The sequence below is a fragment of the Globicephala melas genome, chromosome 3 (assembly GCF_963455315.2).
Source record: "Globicephala melas chromosome 3, mGloMel1.2, whole genome shotgun sequence".
Lineage (NCBI taxonomy): Eukaryota > Metazoa > Chordata > Mammalia > Artiodactyla > Delphinidae > Globicephala > Globicephala melas.
The window spans coordinates 72066510-72092300 of NC_083316.1; the positions used below are offsets into that span (position 1 = coordinate 72066510).

General features: G+C 36.4%; 2 protein-coding genes across 5 annotated transcripts in view; one reads left to right on the top strand and one right to left on the bottom strand.

The window, feature by feature from the left end:
- The window catches only part of POLR3G (RNA polymerase III subunit G), a 64301-nt gene extending 41872 nt beyond the window's left edge, over positions 1 to 22429 (top strand). For all 4 annotated transcript variants that reach the window (XM_060296002.1, XM_060296005.1, XM_060296003.1 and 1 more), the window contains exon 8: positions 21770 to 22429. In XM_060296002.1, the coding sequence (XP_060151985.1) occupies positions 21770 to 21991 (222 nt within the window). In that variant the 3' untranslated portion in view covers positions 21992 to 22429. The remainder of the gene's footprint in view (positions 1 to 21769) is intronic.
- Positions 173 to 13225, bottom strand: LYSMD3 (LysM domain containing 3). Its single transcript, XM_030847589.2, has 3 exons — positions 12901 to 13225; positions 8650 to 8915; positions 173 to 4183 (listed from the first exon to the last, which is right to left on the bottom strand). The coding sequence occupies exons 2-3, from the start codon at positions 8902 to 8904 to the stop codon at positions 3518 to 3520; spliced, it is 921 nt and encodes a 306-aa protein (XP_030703449.1). The 5' UTR covers positions 8905 to 8915; positions 12901 to 13225; the 3' UTR covers positions 173 to 3517.
- Positions 22430 to 25791: the final 3362 nt, after the last annotated feature.

Genomic DNA, 25791 nt, shown 5'->3' on the forward strand with positions numbered 1-25791 from the left:
TTCAGTATAACAAAGGGGAATCTGAATTGGTAAATCTTTGGCAATTCAGTCTATCTTACATAGTATCTCTAATAGTTAGAGGAGGAGAAAAGGTTTGCTTTATTCAATTAAATTAACCAGATTCCATTTTCGATTGAATAATAAAATAGAAACTTTATTGCATTTTGCAGATCTTTTAAAATATGAAAAATGAGGGGTAAGAAGTTTTAAAAACCAGTTTTACAGATGTACATGCTAACATAACATTCTACAATTCCATGCTGCTTCTGTATAAAATACATTATACAAAAGACTTATATAATTTGCATACATAAAAAGAATTAAATAAAGCATCAGATTTCTATGATCTAACAGTGCAATATGCACATACTTGGAAGAAAATACTGATTTCCTGAGCAACTTTGTAATTCAAAATAAGAATGATTCCCATCATAATGTACCATTTAAATACAGACTCCTAAAAACTACACCTTTACTCTGTAACACTTTGACTGGATCTTTGTTTCACGATATTTCTAAAACTCTAACTGTATCCTTCATATTCCCAAGTAGGTAATTTTTGTAGTACTTTAAAAAGAACTAATGACTAAATAATGGTTCATTTAAAGAACTCTTCAGGCCACTGAACAAGTAAGTAGAGTCCAGAAAAAGATAAGCTTTAAAAAACAAAAGTCTTTGGAGAAATTAATTTAACATTACTGTCTTCTAATTCTTAACGTGGCCACCAGACTCTCTATAACTGATCTTAATATATCTTTTGGGGACATGAATCCTATAATTTTCTAGAAATACGATGGCAAAAAATATTTAAATGGCATCCATTAGTTTGAAACAATCTTAACCATTTGTACCCAGACTTTAAGAATCTGCCCTTTTTAAAAATAGGTTTTTCTTCACTTGCAACTCCAACTTTTTAAGTGAACCAAATGCAGTGATTCACAGTTCCGTTACTTTTACATCTGCATGTATGTGTGTGTTTGTGTATATATCTTCTAATGTAAAGCCTCAAAGTAAATTCAAATAAGCGTTTCAACACAAAAGCCACAAAATCAAATAACTTTTCGTTTTATTAAGTTTTACAAAGTAATCTGCATTTGTTACAAATTTTGATGTATTAGTACTTTTTAAAAGCTAAAATTATTCTAAATCTATTAAATGCTTAAGAAATTTTTCTTTTACAAATGACATTTAAGGATTAGAATCTAGAATTCTATATATATAACAGAATTCTATATATGTTATACATATATATAGAATTATATATAATTCAAATTATATTCAATTAAGTAAAAAAATATATTGGGTTGGCCAAAAAGTTCCCTCTGTTTTTTCTGTAAAATGTTATGGAAAAATCCGAACAAACTTTTTGGCCAGCCCAATGTAATTCAAATATATGGACAAAGGAAACTGCCTGTGTCATAAGGATATGTTATACTGCCTTCAAGGAATAGGACACTCTGCAAGACAGAAAAGGTTTCTAATCAAGTACATGGTATACCTCATTACTTTTTAAAAAGTTACTTATTTTATAAATCAGACTTCTCTATCACAATTTCAAAGTACTGCTAGCAAAAAGGAATCCCTGACTCCGTAATTTCATCAATTTGATGTAAACAAAGTTCTTCAAAGGACATCTAGCCCATTCTACCCTAAAATAATCTGTATTTTCTTTCTTGAAACTTGATTTTCAGCAGGCTTAATAAATACAATGTAAACTGACCAAGTTAACACTGAGCATAAATTAGAAAGATCATACTTTTCTCAAGATGCCCAAAGCACATTAAAACAATTTTTTAAATCTTAAACTAATAGAGTTAACTCAAAAAATCAGTTTGCTACAAACCTCCATATTAACACTTTTTGGTAATTGTCTAAGGCCCTCTAATATATGCAAGGGCTTTAATGTTTGACATCTTTGTCCTGTCTTTCTATGATACACTGCTCCTAAAACGACATTAAACCTCATTAAGCGTATATATTTATTCACCCCACTTTGTATCAAGACTGAAGTTTGAAATATAAAATGACTGGTCAAAAAGCTGAAACATTCAAAGTTAGGAAATAATGCCCAGAAAATTAGGTGGTATAATATATCTTAAGGTACATACTTTATTATACACAAACAGGCAAGCCAGACTCCACCAAATGAATCATTTTGATAGCATTTTAAAAACACATACTTTTAAAAACTAAATGATGGAATCAGTATGCAAATGCTTATTTAGCCAGACTCTGATCCACACAGCTCTTAAAAGTGGCACTCTTTTGACCAATCCATATACACCTTTGGCCTCTCTTCTCCAATTTGATGCTCTAGTTCAGGGAAAAAAGACCTAAGCTGAACATTTTCTCTTTGAAAAACAGAGGTTAAGGGATCAATATACAAAACAATTTGTCTGTTTTTGCTAATGCAAAAGGTCTCTTTGCCCTTGCTTTTCTGCAACAGACCTCAGAGACAGACAACAAAAATGTTACTATCCCATTAACTTGTGCCTGACAGTGAAGGTGGAGACAAATTTATACAGCCTATGTTATGAATCCTATCGGACCATCTGAAATAATGCTTAATTTTAATTCTAAAAATTATACTAGTTTACATAAAGTATTATAAGGCATTAAATGTAATTAAGGCATGTTATTACATGTAACACAGCAACAACTTATCACAGTATGTAAGGAAATATTTCCTAATTAATACTAATCTGTACATGTATAACACTTTTCATCAAAGAACAACAAAAGTGCTTTCAAACATCAGAGGCAAATATAATCACTTAAAACACAGAAGCAGAGGCAGCATTCTTTCAGAGACAAAGATAACTTTTAGGTCCTGACATAATCCAGTGTTCTAGTGACCAAATGGCAACTTCCCAACAGTTAACACATTAATTTGGGGGCTTAAAAATAATAATATATCTCAGCTTCTATTACAGACATTATACATTTCTTTCCCCTTTCTGTTCTACTTATGTTTTCATAGCGTATGTACTAAATGTGGGGTTTTTCTTAAGTTTCAAAATGAAATTTTAAGTCCTATCAAATAATTTTAGAATCAAACTTTTCTGCAACTAAATATTTTGATGGTTAGTAATAAATTTTCTTCAGTTGCAGACATCTGATGCTATCATTATTCTGCATAATGAATTTACTATTAATAATCTCAAACCAAAAACAATTGCTTAAAAAATAAAATTTGAACATAACCAGTCTTGAATAAGAAAAAAATGCATTTTCCAGGAACTTCCGAGACACATATTTAAATTCATTTCTGCTTTAAGCATTGATAAAAGAGATATACAGATGTACTGCTTTCAGAATCAACAACTAGCAACTGTAGGGATTTTATACTCAATCCATTTGTAAATGGCTCCAAAAAACAAACAAAAAAAAAAGGTGAAAAACAAAGCATCTTCAATCTCCCTAAATTCTGCCTTTGAAGTGGTTATTTAATATAACTGATTCACCCACCAAATTCCAGATACACATGTGATCGCTAACACTGTAACTGAACTAACTGCTATGTTTTGTGTCGAGCAGCAGGTAACTGAGAATATTGACTATAAAGCTTATGGTCATCTTGTGGGACAAAGGGTATTCCTTTAGTTGGAGCAATTTCATTTTCCATTTCTCTCTGCTGTGATGGGGGTGTGACTCCTGAATGCAAATGTGAAGAATCCACTGTTGAATGGTGACTAACATCCACTTTAGCTAAAATTTCATAATACAGCAAATAAAATACTGGCGTTATTATGCCTACTATCAACATTATCACTACAGCTGTCCACCACCCTATTCCCCAGTCTGCTCCATAATAAGGATCCTTACGTTGAATGTTTTTGTTATCAGGTTCAAAACGTACTTGTTGTGCTGTCAAGGCAGACACCACCTCATTAAGGTTCTCTCTTTTGGTGTCTGTACATTTTACTATTTGTTCTATGTCTCGGTCTACTTCTTTTAAAAAGCTACCAGCTGACTCACTGGAAGAAAGAAAATCATTAGCTGACAAAACTTCCTGTTGTTCTGAAAGGTACTGGACAGATGAAGGACGTGAAGTCTGTCTTCCTTTTGGAGGATAAAGTGTTTCAGTCAATGAACTAAACTTTTTTACTGGAATTTTGATAGACCTAAGGGCAAAAAAGTCTTGATCACTGATGAGATTGTTAACCCTCTTGATATCTGCTACCTGTAAAGAAAAAAAAAGCAAAATTCAACTAAATTCTAAATCAAAATAGAAGTAGTAATATTCATTCATCCCAGTTACTTATGGAGGGAAAAAAAATTGAGCTTAATTATTAGAAGTAGTAAGTTATCACATCCAGAGAGGATTTTATATTATTTGTGGATAACAGTTCTATACCATTCTTGATCTACCAGTCTTAAGAAATCACCAGTTACATTCTATAATCACCCACATATTATCAATATTAACACTAATCCTAGCTATTTAAGTAGATTCTAGGATCTTTTGGTATTTCTCTTTCTATATCATGCGCAAATATCATACTTCTGCCGCTTGTAAACAATTTGTGAAGGAAGGATTACAGATACTTACGTTCCTTCTTCTAATGTGGTGATTAGAGTATAGGCAAATGTCAACTTACCGAACTAAAAGTACCATATTTTATCAAAACCAAGATGCAATCCACTCTAAGATGTGCCATATTTTATGTATCATTAAGGTAAAAAAAAAAACCCCAACAAATATTGAAGACGCCACCATTCTAACTTCAAAGATGTTAAAATGTGTAAAAAAAATACACCTTAGAATTGATAAAATATGATAATTTGTCTCCTTCATTTGTCCCCTGAAGCCATTTTTCCCCAAACCTCTGGTGTAAATGCATTATTCAACTATCCCCCAGATCAGCCATTTTTATAAGCTTTCCCTATACATTTTATATAGTCCTCAACCTGTGTACATGTTCTCTCCACCTGCCATTGTAAGGGGAGCAGGAGAGTGTTTCTCAAGTTACCAATTACTATGCCAGGCTCTCCAACTGCCTTTAAGTTATTAATCCACCATTTCCATCAATGCTGTAAACCAAGCACTGATCATTTATCACCTGATTGATATCAGAGAGGTAAAGTGAGTCTAGGATAAAACTTAGATTTCTGGCTTGGCCAACTCGATGGATAATGATGTCACTCACTGAGATTATGGAACACTGTAGAGGGATAAAAGAGAATGAACGCAGATTTCACACATGTTGACTTTGAGGTGCTTGAAATGTGCCAAGTGGAAGATGTCCAAAGGCAGTTATAAATGTATGCCTGAAATTCAGAAGAATGATCTCAGCTAGAGATATAGATTTGTGGATTACCAGCAAAAATGGTAATTGAAGTCACAAGAGTAGATTCACTAGAAAAAGTCTAGGAGAAAAAGGTAACATAGGAAAGATCCCTGAGGAATGCCAACATTTGAGGGGTATGCTGAGTTAAGAGAAATCCACAAAGGAGATTAAGAAACAGTGCCCAGGAAAGCACTATATGATGGTGGTTAAAAGCACAGACTATCTGGGTTTGAAGCATGGTCCTGACACTTTCTAGCTGTATGATTTGGGGCAAGTTGTTTAACCTGTCTGCAAATCAGTTTCACATATGTAAAATGACAGTAATAATACTACCTACCACATAGGACTACTGTGAAGATTAATGTATTAAAATGTCCAAAGAACATCTACAGTAGTGACACACAGTATGTTATGTAAATGTTAGCTGTTATTAAATTTTAATAGCTGTTATTAAATTTTAATAGTAGGAAAGTCAGAATCCAGGTTGTCAGGGTTTTTAAGAGGTAGTAGTGACCTGGATTAACTGCATATTACTGATGAAGAATGAGAGTTCTTATTGGAAAAATCAATTCCTTTGAAGTGTATGTGTGGGAAGAAAAGGGAGAGAGGACTGAACAGTAACTTGGAGATGAGAGTGTAATGTTAAAAGGTGCTTTGTCATTTTACTACCTTGAGACTCTTTTAAGGCAAATGAAGATTCACTGACAAACCCCAAAGCCTGATCCTATTCTCTTTAAATGCTCTTTTGCCTGGTATTGTGTATTCTGACTAATAACTACTCAATAATCTTTCTGAACCAGGTTTCCAAGGTTTAGCATCTAACTAGGTTATCTCTCTAAATATCCCTATAATATTTTCTCTGTTATGCTAACTTCCTTGGTTACATTTAGGATTCCAAATGTAACCTTGAGCTTTTTGTTCCTCTTATCACTGTTTTATAACAGGCATGTTTTTAATAATTCCTAAGGCTGAATATTTACAAGTGGAATATAGCACTAATTACCATATTTTTAAATGATAAATCCTTTTGTAAGGTTAATCTTTTTTTTGCTAGTTGAGTTCTGTCAAAAGGGAGCACTGCTTAACTCCCTATCTCTGCTGTATCAATTTTCCCATTATTGTGGCCAATGCCATCTTTTCCCTAACGTTCAGCTGCCTTTCATCACTCTTCATTTTAATTAAGGAAACAGCGGATACACCCTGTGATTTCCCCCCCAATACATTTTCTATTGGCTTCTTCTCTTCTTTACTATAAATATTTTAGCCTAAGCCTGAATCATATTCATTGGATCATCTTCCAGTAACTTCTTTCTTGGATTCCCTCTAATTCACCAGCAGGTTCCCACCCCCCACCACCCCATTCTGCAGCACTCTTGTTAAAATCTTACAATGATGTTCTCTTACTATATATCAAACTTTCCCTCAGTTATATTAAATCACTTCATCCTAGTCTGTGTCACTCATTTCTGAAACAGCTATTAAACTTCCTCCGTTGTCCACCTTATTTCCTCCTTGAAATCTCCACATCACTGTCATGCCTGAAATACTTTCTCCTTCTCACTTCATTGGAAATATGATCTATTTTTAATCATTCAGATGGCACTTCAAATTTCTCTTTTTCTAAGAAAATTTTCTAGGCTCATTAAAAGAAAACTAATGTCTTTCTCTAATAAAGCTGCTGGACCACACTCTTCTCTTGGATCTTCACCTTGATATTTTCAGTCTTGCCCCTAATTTTAAAGTCTTGATTACTTTCCATTATCATCCTTCTAAAGCACATTCTATAATTTATTTCTCAGTGGTCTTATTTCTCTACAGAACACATATTAACAATTTTATCTGCATTAAAGAATGAAATCAGATATTTTCTGATTTAACAATAAATAATGTTGCCATACATGAACAAGTCACAAAAAAAAAACCCAAACCCAGCTTTCTTACCTCATCAAGAAATGCATTTCAATAAAATATTTATTAAACATTTAAATTAAAATTTATAATGTTTGTTTTGATCAATTGTGAATAATTGCAATAATTATTCAGGAAAAATAATACATAGAACCTCATGGTCATCAGAGACTTTAAAATTAAATAATATATATATATAAATTTATCAATATATGTGTGTGTTTCTATTGGAGAGAACTATGACAGGTAATCAATAAAAGGTTTTCAAGATAAAAATATTTTATACTATGAAAGATTTTGGGGGGGATGAAAATATTAATCAAGGAGAAAAAATTTTTAAATATATAAAAAATTTTTAAATATAAAATTTCATGCTACTAAAAAAAGAGCTCATATATATATTTTAAATGAATAATTTTAGGTAGCAAATCCTGGTGGTATTTAGGATTCCATGCATATATTTAAAGAATATTCTAATAGTCTTAGTTTTAAATATCAATATTGACAACATTCTGGAAATTAAATCCTTTATAACTACTTTAAGTCAGGATGTATTTAAGATGTTCACTTTAAAAGGTGCAAGGAGGTACACAGTATATACATTTCAATATTCTTTTGGAAGCATGAGAATAAAAAGTTTGAAAATGAAAGATATCAACAGTTTCCATATCAATGTGTTTACATGAAAACAGATTCCATGCTATGGATACAAAATGGACATGACACAGACATTAAATGGATTTAAACAGAGTTTAATGCCTAGTAAAATAAAAAATATACCTTTCATCTATAAATCCCACTTTTGAGAATCTATTTCACAGAAATAAGGTACCAGTTGTGATGATATTCACTGCACAATGCAAAACATGGAGAAAATCCTATCAATGAGTAAGAGAACAACTTAATAATTATGGTACATCCATACTATGCAACATCATATAGCTACATAAAATAATGAGTTAGATCTATAAGGCTATGAGGGATATCCATGGTATACTAAGAAATGAAAAAGTCAAAGGCAACTTGCAGAGTAATAGGTATAATATAAACCAATTTTTAAAAAATCACTATACACATATATATCTCCCCCCAAAAAACGTATGGAAAGAAATACACCAACGTGTGTTATCTCAGGAAATTGGGGCAGGAAAAAAACTTTCCTTATATATTTCTACATTCCCTTACAACTTGAATAAGGAGAAAAATAAACACATTTGAGTGTTTTTCAATCTGAAAATAGAATCATGATTTAGAAATAAACAGAAATTCAAGTATTCACTTAAAAATTTAAAAAGTTAACATCCACCAACATCATACTGATTTCTGTGAAAAGACAAAAAAGTGGGGGGGGGGAATACAAGATAAAAGGGCACAGAATTTATTTCAATTTTGTGCTATGAACGAATAATTTATTTGGGGCTGCATTATGCAAAATCAAATTAAAACTTACCGTACAACAGTATTGAAGGGCTATTGCATTTAAAGTGTCTCCTTCCTGTATATCTTTTGTTAATACTATAATGTCATCAAGTCTATCTTTTGATGTACTTCTTCGGATTTTTTCTTTTCCTCTGGATCGAAGCTCATACACTTCAGCATCCTCCTCCAACATATCATTGTCTGTACAATTTCCAAATGCATGTACTTGACCACTTGAATGAACTCCTGGAAGAGGAAAACTACGATTCTGATGCCTCCCTGCCATAATGTCAAAATCTGGTAGGGAAAGAAGGCAGAGAAAACTTTGGAATGTAGCTGATCCATTTGACTAATTTACATGAATCTTATATTCAGGACACTTTATCTTTTGTTTTTTAAAGAATGGTTTTAGGTTCAAGTTTTATAGTTGTTGAAGTACAATGAACGTATTTGGCAATGGAGACAATGGGATGGGAGGAAGAAGTAATCCATTCTTATAGACCATATATCACAAAACATGGTGATGATTACATTTTAACAAGGGCAAATTGCTATATTTTTTTAGGTCAAAAAATTAAGTTTCCCCATTCTGAGGATGTGAAGAAAATTACAGAAATAATTTTGTATTATGTCTTAAAAACGTGTGATCATATATACAATTTACAGATCTGATAGAATCAAAGTACATGTTTTATATGTGCACACACAACACTTTTATGAACCCCAAACTTTCTGAGTTGTTCTGCATTTTAAGTTCCATGGGATTGAACTGTCTTTTGAACTCCCTACCTACTTCCCTGGATCACGCTGATTTCAGTATTTTTATTTAGTATAGTATGTACCTTCTATACAGGTCATAATTTTGCTCTCAACCAGGGATTTTTCTTCCCTGGCAGCTTTTCACCAAACTTTAACTTAACAAAGTCCTCATGAAACTCAATTTATAGTCTATAAATATTGTGAACAGATTATAAGTTCTACATTCATTTCTACTTAAGAAAAGACATCTTAAGACTGACTGAGATGAGAGCTGACCTAAGTGTACTCACTCTCAACTCACCTTCATCAAGTTAATCTATCCTCATTAAAAAAGAACAATAAGCGGGAGAAGTTCTCCGATGGGAAGGGCACTGGGTGCTACATGTTCCGAATGGATGACTTTGATGTGGGGATGCCACGATGCATGGTAATGCTGCCCGTGTCATCAACCACTCCTGTGAGCCCAACTGCTTCTCTCAAGTCACCCACGTGGAGGGCCAGAAGCCCATCATCATCTTCACCTACCCTGCACTGCACCCTCCATGGTGAGGAGCTCACCTATGACTACAAGTGCACCACTGACGATGCCAGCAACAAGCTGCCCTGCAACTGTGGTGCCAAGTGCTGCTGAAGCTATGGCTACCTGTCACAGCCCCTGCTGCCAGCTTGCCCCTAGCCTGGGGACTCCCTCATCCCTCCCAGAGCATCTCACCCCACCCTCATGTTCAGGGTGGATGTGGGCATGCAGGTGGTAAGGGCCCTGCCTCCACCCTTCCAGCCCGCCCACCCAGCAATCACCCCCTTCCTGCCCTGGGGGCCCAGAATAGATACTGTACAAAGGTTTCTAAATCCCTTCTTATCTATATTAAGAGGGTAGGATCCCAGGTGGAAACCAGATCCCCACCCCCATAAAGTCTGTCAATGTTAAAAACAAAAAACAATACAAGAACATACAAAACTATGACCACATTCACAGTTTTAGCTTCATATTAATTGTTCACATAAGAAAGGATAGTAGATTATCCTCAATTATTGTGAAAGATGGAGAGTAGAGAGGTCGTAAGAGGAATTTGGGGAGATAAAATACTTAAGGCTTAATGATGTGGCTCAGATATAAAGAGAAGAAGTTAGTTAAGGATCACACCAAGACTTGTGATTTCCATCCCTGAGTAAATGGTAGTGCCATTCTCTAAGATGTGGAACACTGGAAAAAGAGCTTGGTGGGGGCGGGGGGGCTTGGTGACGCTGACTGTAAATTCCTTTAAGACAACCAAAAAGAATGTCAGGTAGTCAAGTGGTCTATGTGGTCAAATTCAGAAAGGTCTGGGTGATATAATTTAATGACTCATCTGCACATAGGTGGAAACTGAAGCTCTGTAGATGAGATTACAGAGAGAGAGAGAGAGACAGAGACAGAGACAGAGAGAGACAGAGAGAGAGGGAGAGAGGGAGAGAGGGAGGGAGGAAGAGAGAGCGTGCACGCAGAATAAGAGGGTCCAAGACTGACCCTTGAAGAACTGCTACATTTAGTACCTAGACGAAGGAAAATCAGACTGCAAAGACGAAAAGAAGTGTTCAGAGGAGGAGGAAACCAAGAAAATGTTGTGCCATAGAAGCCAAGACTAAATGATGTATCAAAGCCAGTTGTGAATACTATGGACAAGTACCAGGTGAAAAAGAAAAAAATCGAAAAAGACCAACTCCAAAAGTCTGAGTTTGTAATATACATGACAATAGATTACATACTCTCTATGTCGGGACATACTTTAAAATTTTGGGAACTATTTCATATCATTGAATAGAACCCTTGAAAAGCAGTTTCTGACTCTGTTCTGTGGCAACACTGTAATGCTTCAAAAACTCAAAGGTTTCTATTCAGATAACATAAATAACTAATAGCTATATATTAAGTCGATAATTTCACCTGTCCCCCCAAGAGCTACATTATTTATTGAACTGGAATTCCTAACTCAACAGCCACCAAACTAAAGAAAGCTACCACATTTTACATCTTAAAAGCAGTTTTAAAGTCACACCTGTTCCTTCAAGGAATTCTAACAAGTGACAACTCTAACAAGCTTAAAGATTAAACTTGTTTTAATACCATAATAAATTAAGGATGCTTTATTTTTATTCTGTTCTCAAAAAAGTTGAAAGAGTAGAGTATCTCACCTTCATCTAAAACAGATAATTTCCACTTATTTTACAGTCTTTCCTGTCTTTAATGTAGGGAATGTCTGTGAATCCTGTGGATTCCTAGGCAAAATTTTATACATATTTACATTTTTCTGAGGATAATATTTATTGTTTTCATATTCTCAAAAAGTTTAAAAAGTTATGAACCACTTAATATACAGCGATTTACCCATGGCTATACTGACTCAGTTATGCTGCCCTTTAGACGTTTTTCCCCTGATAATTTGGTCTTAGAACCCCAAACTGGCTTAGAACAGCTGAAATTCACTGAGCAATGCCCCAAAGCCATTTTAGATACTTATATCAACGTCTCTCCATGATATGTTGCTAAATAATATTTAAAGACTAGAATGTCATCTGTTTCACGATCTCTTCACTCCGCTTGGAATGAAACGCAGGCAGTAGAATACCACAAACTGTGTAGTCTGTTTCTGAATAATCAAGAATTGGTTGTGTCCCTAATTGACGCGAAAAGGTAGACTCTGGCCCAGGCATATAATTATCTGAGCCAAGTATATAGAGATAAGAAAGTACCCAGTATTCAAGTCATCTGGTTGAATTCTCTTCACCTGTCATAATTATCTTACGGCAGGGAAAAAAAAGCACAAATACCCCCTTCAGAAAACTAAAACAAGCCTGCATGCTACATAGATGACAAGAGTAACACAATGGATACCGTGTTGAAACACTCATCAGCTCACTTTCTGACTGAAAATGATTTCCCAAACGCCTTCGTGCTGCATAAATGCTGCTGGGTGTTTCGCTTTGACACTCCTTAAGCAGAGAGCAATAAAAGGGCCACAGGTCACAATCCAGTTCAGCACTGGGACAGTATCACAGGGACTGTACCTGCCAGGGCCAATTCAGTTTCTAAAAACTTAACTTCCCTCCTCCTTTCCACACGTCTTGTTTTTTCTTTCCCTGTTACCCCTGCGAGAATTAAATCTCAGATCTCTATCTTACACCATCACACTTGGACGATGTGGACGAGATGCTGTCAACGAATATTCAACAGAGACACGAAGTTGTAGGAGAAATGTAGTGTGTCTAGGTGGGAAATGCGCTGCTCCGGGATTGGGGCAAGTAGGAGTCCTTCCTCTGAGCCTCAGTTTCCCCGACAGTGTAACAAGGGGCTTTGGTGGAGCTGGTCTCGAAGGTCTCCCCTGCCTCGGAGTCTCTTCAACGCGGGCTGGGGTCCAAGCCCCAACCAGGTGCCTCGCCACATCTGCGGCCGCGGGGTCCGCGCCGCCTCCAGCGAGGGTGCAGCTGGGGCCCAACCCCGCCGGCCGGGACCCGGCCACCCCCGACCTCTCACCGCGATCTTTACCTGTCCCGTTAGCAGGCGGGACTCAACGAGGAGACGGCTACCAAGTCCGCCGCCGCCGCTGGGGAGGCCGTCCCGGGCCAGTTCATGGCCGAGCCTCCGTTTTTGGCTGCCCCTGTAGACCGTCACCGCCGCCGCCAACGTCTCGGCCTTTCGTGCAGTGCGCCGCCGCCACGTCCGCAAACCTGCCGTGCGTCATCGCGTCAAGTGGGCGGAGGTGGGAAGGGACCTGGAGGAGGCGGAGGCCGGGGCGCGGGGGCGAGCCTAGAACCTGGGGCTTCCCAACCACAGGCCTACGCGGGCGCGCAGACGCAGAGATTCCGCCGCAGCCCAGGAGTAGGGTCCGGTTCCAGCCCCGCCCCTGACTCCTCCCCTTGGGCCCCGCCCCGTCATCCCCAGTAAGTAATAGGTCCAGGGCCGAGGCTCGGGGCTAACCCGGCGGCCCGGGGCGACCTTCCGGCTGCGCCTTTGTCCTTCGTTCTCACAGTGCTGGCAAAGGCTGGCTAGAAAACACTGAGTGGGGAGGTGCTAGCAGGGGATTTGTCGGCGGCTGTTGTGCATTTCCTCTTGCTCTGCATCTGGAGGTTTCTGTGTGATGGGGAAGGACTCCCCAAAGCATAGTATCGACATCCATGTTTTAGATTGTTCTGTGCTTCTAACTCTTCCTGCTGAATCCTCTAGACTCCTGCAGAAAAGACAAAATGCTGGAGAAAAAACCCTTGGGCTGCGGGAGACAGTTGTTTCAGCCTTTGTGTTTTTAGGTGAGGAAAGTGAGCCACCTAGAGTTAGGCCCCGGGAAGTAATTGCCCTCGAGCCCTGGTTCCAGGCTTCCTATTCTCAATGAGACAAGGCTGTCTACAAGTTATAACTTATTTTGTTTTGAAAATTAACTGAAAGTCTACCAAGTCAGTTTTGGAGTCAATAAGATATTAGTTTGAAAAATGACAAATTCATGACCTCATATATGATTCTTCTCAGAAATTTACTGAATGAGTATGATAATGTGTTTGAATTTATGTAAATGAGTGTAAAGCGTTTTAACGATGTGCCTAACGTCTCCCAGTGTTGACGTTAGACTTTGCACTTTGACGACCGTGCTGTCTTATAACAATATACATTTTAGACCCAAACAGGCAGGGTGCAGGGTGTAGGGCACTTCTTTTCAGAATGTCTGAATATTTATGCATCATGAAACCTTTGAAGCTTTGTTTCAAATTATTCTCAAAGAGTGTGTTTTTTGTTTTCTGGGAGGTGCCTCAGTAAAGGTTAGGAATTCTGCATTGCGATATTTTTCTTTTATTTGAGGGGATAGGCACTGTGCTCCACAATCTGCAAAAAGAACTGGAGGAGAAGAAGACTTTAAAAAAAAAATGTTTTTTAAGTTTGTCGGAGCTGTTCTGTATGCTGTTGCCCTTGTGACACCCCTGTCTGTAACCATTTATCACTGAGACATTTTCTCATCGGTAAACAAAGGATATATTCCCTACTTGATGTGTAGGGCTCAAGCTACTCAGCCTTCATGAATGTTAATGTGAATACAACCTTCTTTCTGCATATAGGTTACTTTTCTTATTTTAATGTCAATAGGCAGTGGAATCCATGTGAAAGCCCGAGAGATAGAATTTCAAGCACTTCTACAGGACTGCTACCTGTTTCCTTTGTATAAATACTTTCTCAATGACATGTGCATGCTCTTGAACCATTATTTATATTTGACAAAGGTGCAGTTATTGAGCTTTTTACAAAAAGACACTAATAGAATTATATCTTATTATTAGAATATACAAAGGAAGCAGTTAGCCATGAATTTTGGCCAAGTTCCAAAAAGCTGGCCAGAAGGAACAAGTACTTTGTCCTTGAGAAAAAGGATGTCCCTAGTGCTGAGCAAGGCCACAAGGATTTTCAGTTTTTTTAGATCTCATCTGACACAGTTTTTATTAAAAGGCTGTAGATGAAAGAATATGTAGTTTCTATGAATGTGTATTTCTGACATTAAACATTTAGGTTTTGTGGTTTGCCCCAGAATAAAAATTGTATTTTAATAAGAGTGTAAAGTGATGCAACCAGTTAGGAGTGTTACTTGGAAATGTGAAAGTTAAAAATGCAATTGACTGAACTAGTACATTGCAAAGTAATTACCTTGGATTCACTTACAGATAAACGTGTAAGATTTAACAGATAGGTTCAGGAATGTTTACTACAGTAATAGCCAAAAATCTGAAAATATTCTAAATGTTCATCAATAACAGACTAGAAACTTCTGGTACATTTAAATAATGCAATATTATGCCTTTGCTCAAAACAATGAAGTTGTTTTTCTTATTTTCTAATTTATTCATTCATTTACCTAACACATTTTTTCTGGAGAAAAAGTATTTGTGAGACCTTTGTTCTAGGCATTGGGAGTACAATGCTTAAAAAGACAAAGTTTCCTTATTCATGGAGCTTCCATGACTAGATACATGGAAAGGTCTCCAAAACGTATTTTAAAGAGAAAAAAGTAAGCTGCCACATAGGAGGTATGTTATTCTTTTGTAATAAAATTTTAAATGCACAGCCCTCATCGCCCCCCCCACACACATTCATATATCTATATAGGAAAATGCATTTAATTTTTCTTTCTAGAAAATTACTAAAGGAATTTTTAACAGTGACTGAAAGGACTAGATGTGGCAGGAAACTTTGCCTTTTCTTTTTAGACCTCTCTACATAGACTGAATTTTTATTACCATGTGCTTTTATTATTATTTAAAAATATTAAGACTGAACACATATTATTGATGAATAACTGGACTTGTTTTATCCACAGTTAACCAATAGTCAACCATGCACTCCTTAATCATTCCTGAGTCTCTTTGTACCTTGTGTTCAAGTAGTGAGTGTCTGTAAAAAAGAACGAGATCAAATCTGGTTCTTGGAAATCAAAAAAATGAAAGAGTAATGGAACATTTAATTATTTTTATATTTCTTCTTTATTTCCCTCTGCCAGGTTTCTTTCATCCTTGCTTCTTAAATCTTTGCTCCTTCTTGTATCTTTTTATCAGCTGTTCCTTCTCATTCTACTTTCTAGAAGTAAAAAACTGTAGTACACCAAGGAAATACTTAAATGAATTTAAAACTGGATTATGAGAGGAAACCTAAAAAACCCCTCATCTCTGATCTTCAAACTATATGTAGAAAAAATTATTGTGTCTCTTCTCCAAAAGTCTTGAAAAAAACCAACAAACCAGACTGCATGATTCAGATTATGTTCTGCTAGAGATAAACCAGATGAGCTCCCTAGTTGCTGTTCACCCTGTGATTTTAAAGCATAGCGATTATCATAATCACAGCTCTGCCATAACGTGGATAAAAGAAGAGTCAAGTATACTTCAGGAGTTCAGAGTTGCTTATAAATGCAATTATAAATGCATTTATATATGCAAATATAAATGCAAATAAATGTCAGGGATATTAACTGTGACTTGAATGACTTCAAAAGTCTCTATCAATACAGACGTTACTAGATGAAAACTAGACTCAAAATACTATTCTTAAATTCTTTAGCTAGGTAGTTGTTACACATAGAAAGCAATAGTTATATATGTTTACAATTAAGTAGACTATAGTTTTTTTTTTAATAAATTTATTTATTTTTGGCTGTGTTGGGTCTTCGTTGCTGCACATGGGCCTTCTCTAGTTGCGGTGAGCCGGGTCTACTCTTTGTTGTGGTGCGCAGGCTTCTCATTGTGGTGGCTTCTCTTGTTGAGGAGCACGGGCTCTAGGCACACGGGCTTCAGTAGTTGTGGCTCGTGGGCCCTAGAGTGCAGGCTCGGTAGTTGTGGCGCACGGGCTTAGTTGCTCCGTGGCATGTGGGATCTTCCTGGACCAGGGCTCGAACCCATATCCCCTGCATTGGCAGGCGGATTCTTAACCACTGCACCACCAGGGAAGTCCCAAGTAGACTATAATTTGAAATGCCTTGTTTCCTGTGAGCTCTACAATTACTGTGGCCACATAAGTAAATTGGGGCAGGTGAATGCCCTAGGATCTATAACCTGCTTATTGCTTTGCCTACTCCTCCAACGACCTATGATGGTCAGACAGAATTAATTGAGTCCACTTCACCAAAGGAAAACGTGATAGATGACCCAGTCAATGGAACTGGGTGAGGGCATCTGGAATTGGAGGGCAAGTCAAAATAAAGTCCAGAGAGTGGATATCCAGTTAGATTTCTTAGGTATTCAGTAATGTGTTCATGGAGTCAGGAAGATCAGGAGGTGGGGAAGCATAAAGAAAAAATGAAGACATACCTGGAAAGGTCTCCAAAATGAAGACACAAAAGTGTTTTCTTGTTCTAGTCTAGGTCTTTCTAGATAGTTAAGAGACCACTCCTGTGACAGTCCTTAGCTTAACCAACAGTATTTGAAAAGACAAGATAGAAATTCAAAGCAAAGCTTCCATGCCCATATAAAGAATCATAGAACAGCAAGGTGCATATACCTAATGAGAAGGTAGTGCTCATCTGACAAAATATAGACAGAAATTACATCTATTCATTTGACAAATATTAACTAAGCATCTACTGGATTTCAGGCTCTGTTTTAAGCACTGGGGATCTGTAGTAAACAATCAGGCCCAAATCCTTGTTTTCATGGAGCTGAGTTTCTTGTGGTGGAAGAGAGATAAAATAAATAAATGAAACATTAGTATGTTAGATAGTGATAATTTAATGGAGGAAAACTAAGTAGGGAAGGAGGTTGCCGTAGTTTGTTGTTTTTATTGAAGTTGATTTACAATGTTATGCCAATGTCTGCTGTACAGCAAAGTGACTCAGTTATATACGTATAGACATTCTTTTTTGCAGTGTTTTGGGTGGGGTGGGCATTGCTTTTGCAATTGGGTAGGTAAGGAAAGGCCTGATTGAAAAAGTGATAGACACAGGCCTGAAGAGAGTCAGTTTGTGAGCCATGTTGGCACATGGGAGGAGAGCTTGCCAGGCAGAAGGAACAGCCAAGTGCCAGGTCTAGAGGAATTGTGCAGTGTATTGGAGGGACAGCAAGAAGGCCGGTGTGGCTGGAGTGGATTGCACAAGGTCAGAGAGCAACAGGACATGAGGTTTAGAGGGAGACAAATCAGATAGGACTTTGTAGGCCATTCCCAGGACTTGGGCTTTTACTCCCAGCAAGATGGGAAACCATGGGAGGGTTTGGAGCAGAGGAGGACATTATCTACCTTTTAAATGGATCATTTAGGAGAGCCAGGATAGAAGCAGGTAGATCAGTTAGGAGGCTATTGCAGTAACTAGAGCAGGAAAGAGGTTGGAGTGAATCAGAGAGAACATAATATATCAGATTGATTTGGATTAAAAATACTTGGTTTAAAAATATTTTTTCAAAGCACCCAATTTCGTGAGGTTGCTCCATTTTGGTTTTTAAGATATTTTTCACTGGTTCCTTCTTGTATACCTTCATTAGTGAGTCTCTTTTCCCTGTTAATACTAAATAAGGCAGATTTACCACTGTAGCAATTGTTGCATCTAAGTTTCCCTTCTCCCTTCTCACCATGTTTTCTTTTATTTACAGTTAAGGTTGAGCTGATTTTTTTCCTCTTTTTTCCAAGCTTTAATCCTATCGGGCTTCTAAATCCTTTCAGAATTATTTGAAGCAAAGAATGCCTGCTGACTTCAAAGAGGGTTTCACACTTGGATTTACCCGCTGCGGCATATAACGAGAGTAGTGGAACCTTCCTTCCTTTCCACAGAATAGTGTGTTTGGCAATAGTATATGTTGACCAGTGAACAGTCTGTTAAGAAGAAACACACTGAAACTCATTTTTTTTGGATCTGTTATTTTGAAAAGGACTTATTTTCCTTTCTAATATTCTAAATCTAATCTGTTATTTTATAGGAGAATCGATTTGTATTAATAGAAACTTGATTTACTTCCCTTTTATTACCTTGCCTTTAAGGTTACACTATAGATTTGCTTATCTATAGCATAACATAATATAAATGAATAATTTGTTTATAAAGATTTCTAAATCTTATTGCTTCACTACAGCAGTCCTCAAAAGAAAATTCCTTGTGTATTACTCTTGGCTTTGTGAAAGACAATTTATATAGATTTTATAATTAATGCCGATGCAAAAGAAGGGATTAGCTTGAGAAAGAATAATTCTTTGTATAAAAATATTATGGTTGGGCTTCCCTGGTGGCAGAGTGTTTGAGAGTCCGCCTGCCGATGCAGGGGACGCGGGTTCGTGCCCCGGTCCGGGAAGATCCCACATGCCGCGGAGCGGCTGGGCCCGTGAGCAATGGCCGCTGAGTCTGCACGTCCGGAGCCTGTGCTCCGCAACGGGAGAGGCCACAACAGTGAGAGGCCCGCGTACCGCCAAAAATAAAAATAAAAAATTATGGTTGCTCATAAGACAAAAGCCATTAAAACCATTACATAATCTAGTCTGGTAAAATAGATATGCTAGCTTTTCTGCTTTATTTGGTTTTAGCAACTGGATGGGATAGAGTTTGGTGGTGAATGTGATGTGAATACACGAAAGGGTTTATACTAAATCTTTTTTCTTCCTGCCTTGTCCTACCTTCCATGAGCCATATTCACCTTTCTCTAAATATCTGTCCTTTCCCCATTAAAATTCCAATTTCATAATAATTGAAAGTGGGGACTACTATTGCTGGTTGGGTGTGTGTAATGAGAGCACCTAAAGGCATTGCTAGTAGACTGGAAAACTTCAACAAGGAGATTATGATAAGAATGGTAACATCTACTTCTTTCAACATTTGTGAATTAAGGCAGTTTTATGCAAAACTGACATTTCAATAGCTATACCAGCTTTTGCCAAAGTGTGGTCTGCCAAACTTGTCTAAGTGTGGTCTTACCAATCCCCAAGACTCCTTCATAGAGTCCTCAAGGTCAAAACTATTTTTGCAATAATTCTAAGTTATTTGCCTTGCTCACTGTGGTATCATTTGTACTTGCGTGAATGAATCAAGGCCGTGGCATCAAACTATATTAGTAGTCATTATATTGCTCACTGCTACATACTCATTTTTTATTTTTAATTTTATTTATTTATTCATTTATTTGGCCGTGCCACACAGCTTGCAGGATCCTAGTTCCCCAACCAGGGATCGAACCTGGGCCTGCAACAGTGAAAGGGCCAAGTCCTAACCACGGGACTGCTAGGGAATTCTCCATACTCATTTTTTCTTTTAAAAAAAACCCTTTACTTGAGAATGTTCCTTAATTATTAAATTTCAACCCTTGACTACTTAGTATTATTCTTTCTGATGAAATGTTAAAGCTGCATAAAGTTCTTCTACTACATATCAAAGTACAGTGGTTGTTTGGAAGAAAAGCCCTTGAGTTGAGTTGGAAGCTGAACAAGCCATTTTTATCATCGGACACAAATTTAATAGAAAGAATGACTGATAGAAAAACTATGGTCAATAAGACTTGGATATTTGGTGGACATTTTCTTGGAAATGGACAGAGTAAGCCAGTTACTTCAAGGAAAACAAGACAGCATTTGCTACCATTGATAAAATTCAAGCTTTATCTCAAACAAAATTTAGATTTTAGAAAACTTTTATTGCCTCTATAAGTTTGGCAGCTTCCCAAAACTGAAAGAATTTTGTGATGAAATTGGTGGTGATATTGTAATAACATGGTGTTTTAAATATCATATTATGAAAAGTATCAACTCTTAAACAATGTTCATAACTCAGTATACCTAATATTTTCCAAATGTACAGTGTTACAAAATCATGCACAGATAAAAGATGCATTTAAAGTATAAGGCCAAGGGGGACTTCCCTGGTGTCTGAGACTCTGCGCTCCCAATGCAAGGGGCCCGGGTTCCATCCCTGATCAGGAAACTAGATCCTGCGTGCCACAGCTAAGACCTGGTACAGCCAAATAAATAAATAAATATTTTTTAAAAATGTAAAGTATAAGACCAAGGGATTTTAATGTGAGTAAATAAAAAATGCTTATTGATATGATTTCACATGCCACATTGCAGCTAACCTTTAAGAAACTATCACTTACTGAGACTTGATATAGTTATCAAAGACAAATATCTATAATTATCTGAAAAACTTGCTAAAATTCTTTTTTCCTATCTTAACTAAATAAATATGAGAAGCTGGATTTTCTTCATATACCTCTACCAAAACAATATATAACAACAGACCAAATGCAGAGCAAACAGAAGAATCCACCTGTCATTAGTTCTAATAAATACCTTTAGCAAAGTTGTGGGATGCAAGATCAATGCATAAAAATCACTAGTATTTCTATACACTGCAATGAACAATCTGAAAGAAAATTTAGAAAATAATTCCATTTATTATAGCACTGAAAAGAATAAACACTTAGGAATATATTTAACCAAGAAGGTGCAAGACTTGTGCACAAAAAACTACAAAACAATGCCGAAAAAATTAAAACAACATCAATAAATGGAAAGGCATCCTGTATTCATGGACTGGAAGACTTATGATTTTTAAGATGGAAATACTCCCCAAAAGTGATCTACAGTTTCAATGCAATCTCTATCAAAATCCCAATGGACTTAGAAATGGAAAAGCTAATACTAAAATTCATAACGAATGGCAAGGGATTCCAAACAGTCAAAACACTCTTAACAAAAAAAAAAGCAAAGTTGGAGGACTCATGTTTTCCAATTTCAAAACTTACCACAAAGCTAAACTAATCAATACAGTGTTGTACTGGCATAAGGATAGACATACAGAATATTTTCAATGGAATAAAATTGAGTTCAGGAATAAACCTATACATCTATAATCAATTAATTTCTTTTTTCTCTTTTATTGATTTTTTAAAATTATTTTTAACTTTTTTTTTTTTTGCAGTACGCGGACCTCTCACCGCTGCGGCCTCTCCCGTTGCGAAGCAAGGCTCCGGATGCGCAGGCTCAATGGCCATGGCTCACGGGCCCAGCTGCTCTGCGGCATGTGGAATCTTCCCGGACCGGGGCACGAACCCGTGTCCCCTGCATCGGCAGGCGGACTCTCAACCACTGTGCCACCAGGGAAGCCCCTATTTTTAACTTTTTAAAAATTTTTTTTAATTGAGTTAGAGCTGATATACAATATTATATAAGTTACCGGTGTACAATATAGTCATTCATAGTTTTTAAAGGTTATAGTCCATTTATAGTTATTATAAAATATTGTCTATAGTCCCTGTGTTGTATAGTATCCTTGTAGCTTATTTTATGCATAATAGTTTCTGCCTCTTAATCCCCTAGCTCTATATTGCCCCTCTCTCCTTCCCTCTCCCCACTGGTAACCATCAGGTTTTTTTTTCTATATCTGTGAGTTTGTTTCTTTTTTGTTATATTCACTAGTTTGTTGTATTTTTTGGATTCCACATATAAGTGGCATCATATGGTATTTGTCTATTTTTGTCTAACTTATTTTATGTAGCATAATACCCTCCAAGTCCATCCATGTTGTTACAAATGACAATTTCATTCTTTTTTATGGCTGAGTGGTATTCCATTGTATGTATTACCGATCTTCTTTACTCATTCTTCTGTTGCTGGACAGAAGATCACTTCCATATCTTGGCAATTGTAAATAATGCTGCTATGAACTTTGAAGTGTGTGTATCTTTTCGAATTAGTGTTTTTGTTTTTTATATATACCCAGGAGTGGAATTTCTGGGTCATGTGGTAATTCTATTTTTAGTTTTTTGAGAAATCTCCATACTGTTTCTAGTTGGCTGTACCAATTTACATTCCCAGCAAAAGTATATGAGAGTTGCCTTTTCTCCAGATCCTCTCCAACATTTGTTATTTGTGTTCATTTTGAAGATAGCCATTCTGATAAGTGTGAGATGATATCTCATTGTGGTTTTGATTTGCATTTCCCTGATGATTAGTGATGGTGAGCATCTTTTCATCTGCCTGTTGGCCCTCTGCATTTCCTCTTTAGAAAAATGTTTATTCAGATCTTCTGCCCATTAAAAAATTTTTTTTGATGTTGAGTTGTATGAGCTGTTTACATATGTTGGATATTAATCCCTGATCAATCATATCATTTGCAAATATTTTCTCCCATTCAGTAAGTTGTTTATTTGTTTTGTTGATGGTTTCCTTTGCTGTGCAAAAGGAATAAACTTACCTCAGGAGATAAAAGACATGTACTCAAAAAACTATAAGACACTGATGAAAGAAATTGAAGAAAACACAAAAAGATGGAAAGATATACTGTGTTCTTGAATTGGAAGAATTAGTATTGTTAAAATGACCATACTACCCAAAGAAATCTACAGATTCAATGCAATCCCTATCAAAACACCAATGACATTTTTCACTGAACTAGAACAAATATTATATTTAAAAATTTTGCAAGGAAACACAAAAGACTTTGAATAGCCAAGACAATCTTGAGAAAGAAGAACAGAGCTTCAGGAATCACATTCCCTAACTTCAGACTATACTGCAAAGCTACAGTCATCAAAACCATATGGTACTGGCACATACATCAGTGGAAAAGGATAGAGAGCCCAGAAACAAACCCACACACTTATGGTCAGTTAATCTATGACAAAGGAGGCAAGAATATACAATGGAGAAATGACAGTCTCTTCAATAAGTGGAGCTGGGAAAACTGGACAGCTGTATATAAAAGAATGAAATTAGAACATTCTCTAACACCATACACAAAAATAAACTCAAAATGGATTAAAGAGTTAAATGTAAGACTGCCTACTATAAAACTCCTAGAGGAAAACGTAGGCAGAACATTCTTTGACATAAATCCAAATTTTTTTTGGATCTGTCTCCTACAGTAATGGAAATACAAACAAAAATAAACAAATGGGACCTAATTAAACTTAAAAGCTTTTACACAGCAAAGGAAACCATAAACAAAATGAAAAGACAACCTATTGACTGGGGGAAAAATATTTGTAAATGATACTACTGACATGGGATTAATTTCCAAAATATACAAACAGCTCATACAGCTTAGTATATATATAAAAAAAGAAAACAATAAAAAATGTGCAGAAGACCTAAATAGACATCTCTCCAAAGAACACATACAGATGGCCAACAAGCACATGAAAAGATTCTCAACATCACTGATTATTAGAAAAATGTAAATCAAAACTGCAATGAGGTATCACCTCATACCAATCAGAATGGCCACATTAAAAAGTCTACAAATAATAAATGCTGGAGAGGGTGTGGAGAAAAAGGAACCCTCCTACACTGTAGGTGGGAATGTAAATTGGTTCAGCCACTATGGAGAACAGTATGGAGGTTCCTTTAAAAACTAAAAGTAGAGACACCATATGGTCCAGGGATCCCACTCCTGGGCATATATCCAGAGAAAACTATAATTCAAAAAGATACCTGCACCCCAATGTTCCTTGCAGCACTATTCACAATAGCCAAGACATGGAAGCAACCTAAATGTACATCGACAGATGAATGGATAAAAGAAGATGTGGTATATATGTACAGTGGAATGTTAGGAAAGATGTTAGGAAATTCATAATTCAGTACAGTACTTCAATTTGACAAATGTATAATAATTTCAAATGTGATTTTTCCTGTTATCTAGGTAGCTATGCTAATAATACATAATTTACTGATTATTGATTATGTGCCAATTATTGTTCTAAGAGATTTGTTATGTGTATTGGACTATTATTTTTATTTTTAATATAATATTTTGAAGAATAATTTGAGAATAAGGTACAGACTTCATGACTCTTCATCCCTAAATACCTCAGCATATGTTATATTTCCTGAGGAGGACATTAACTCAAGAAATATAATATGATAAAATCTTATTCTCTAATATTCAGTTTACATGTAGACATCCAAGATTGTCCTGATTATGTCCTTTATCTGTTTTCTTTTTGTTTTTATTTATTTATTTTAAAATAAGATCCAAGATTTAATCAAGGTTCATGCATTGCATTTAGTTTTCATGCCTCTTGAGTTTCTTTTAATTTAGAAGAGTCCCCCAGCTCTCCTCCCCCATCTCAGTTACTTTATCTTACACAACTTTGATATTTTTGAGAAATCTAGTCTGCAGTTGTTTTGTAGCTGTACCTCAATTTGGATTTGTTTGATTGTTTTCTCATGATTAGATTCTGGTTAAATTTTGGGGGACAAGAATCCTACATGGGTGATGTTGGGTACTTCTCAGTGCATCATATCAAAAGACACACAATGTGTAGATTTGCCTCCTTATTGGGGACCAGGCACTTTTCTAAGTACTTAACACACTTAATTTTAAAACAATTTGTTGTAGGTATTTCTTTTATTTCTTATGGGTTCCAGTACTTTGTAAGGATGCTGAGAGATTGTGTCTTGTCTAACTAAGGTCAGCCATCTAGTAAATAGTATAGAGCAGAGTTCTGAGCTCAGTTGTTCTAGAATCTGCAAACTTAACCACTAACTAACATTGTAAAGAGACTGATAACTGATTTTGTGATTTTTATCTTTTACCTACAGGGTATATAAGTGGAATCCAGGAGATTGATCTTGAGGCTTGTCGTGAGAATTCCTTTGGAGAGAGCTGTCATTGTGCTGTGCATTCCACTTCTGCCACGCCCAGGCAAGAGTGGTAGAGAGTCAGAGAATCGTTTAGAGAACTTGACATGGAGTTTGAGGGACAGATAGACTGGTACCTGACTCATCCTAAAAAAGTCAAAAGGTGAGTTTGACGCTGCTCTGAGGTAGAGTGATGGCAAGGGAAAGGTGTGTTCTGAGGGTCAGTTGTGGACATGAGAGAGAGTCTAAATCTTTTAAAGATACCACACTCAAGAGGTATATCTGGAAGAATGAAGCTACCCCTACCCTCAGGATCTGTGACAGACTGTGAGAAGGCAGGGGCTGAAAGGTTAATTG

Bases quoted from the DNA above. Each gene is read 5' to 3' on its own strand.
- LYSMD3 (XM_030847589.2), bottom strand. From the start codon at position 8,904: ATGGCAGGGAGGCATCAGAATCGTAGTTTTCCTCTTCCAGGAGTTCAT. The intron at 4,184-8,649 runs GTAAGTTTTAAT...TTTTCTTTACAG, and splicing joins CCCTTCAATACTGTTGTACG to GTAGCAGATATCAAGAGGGT.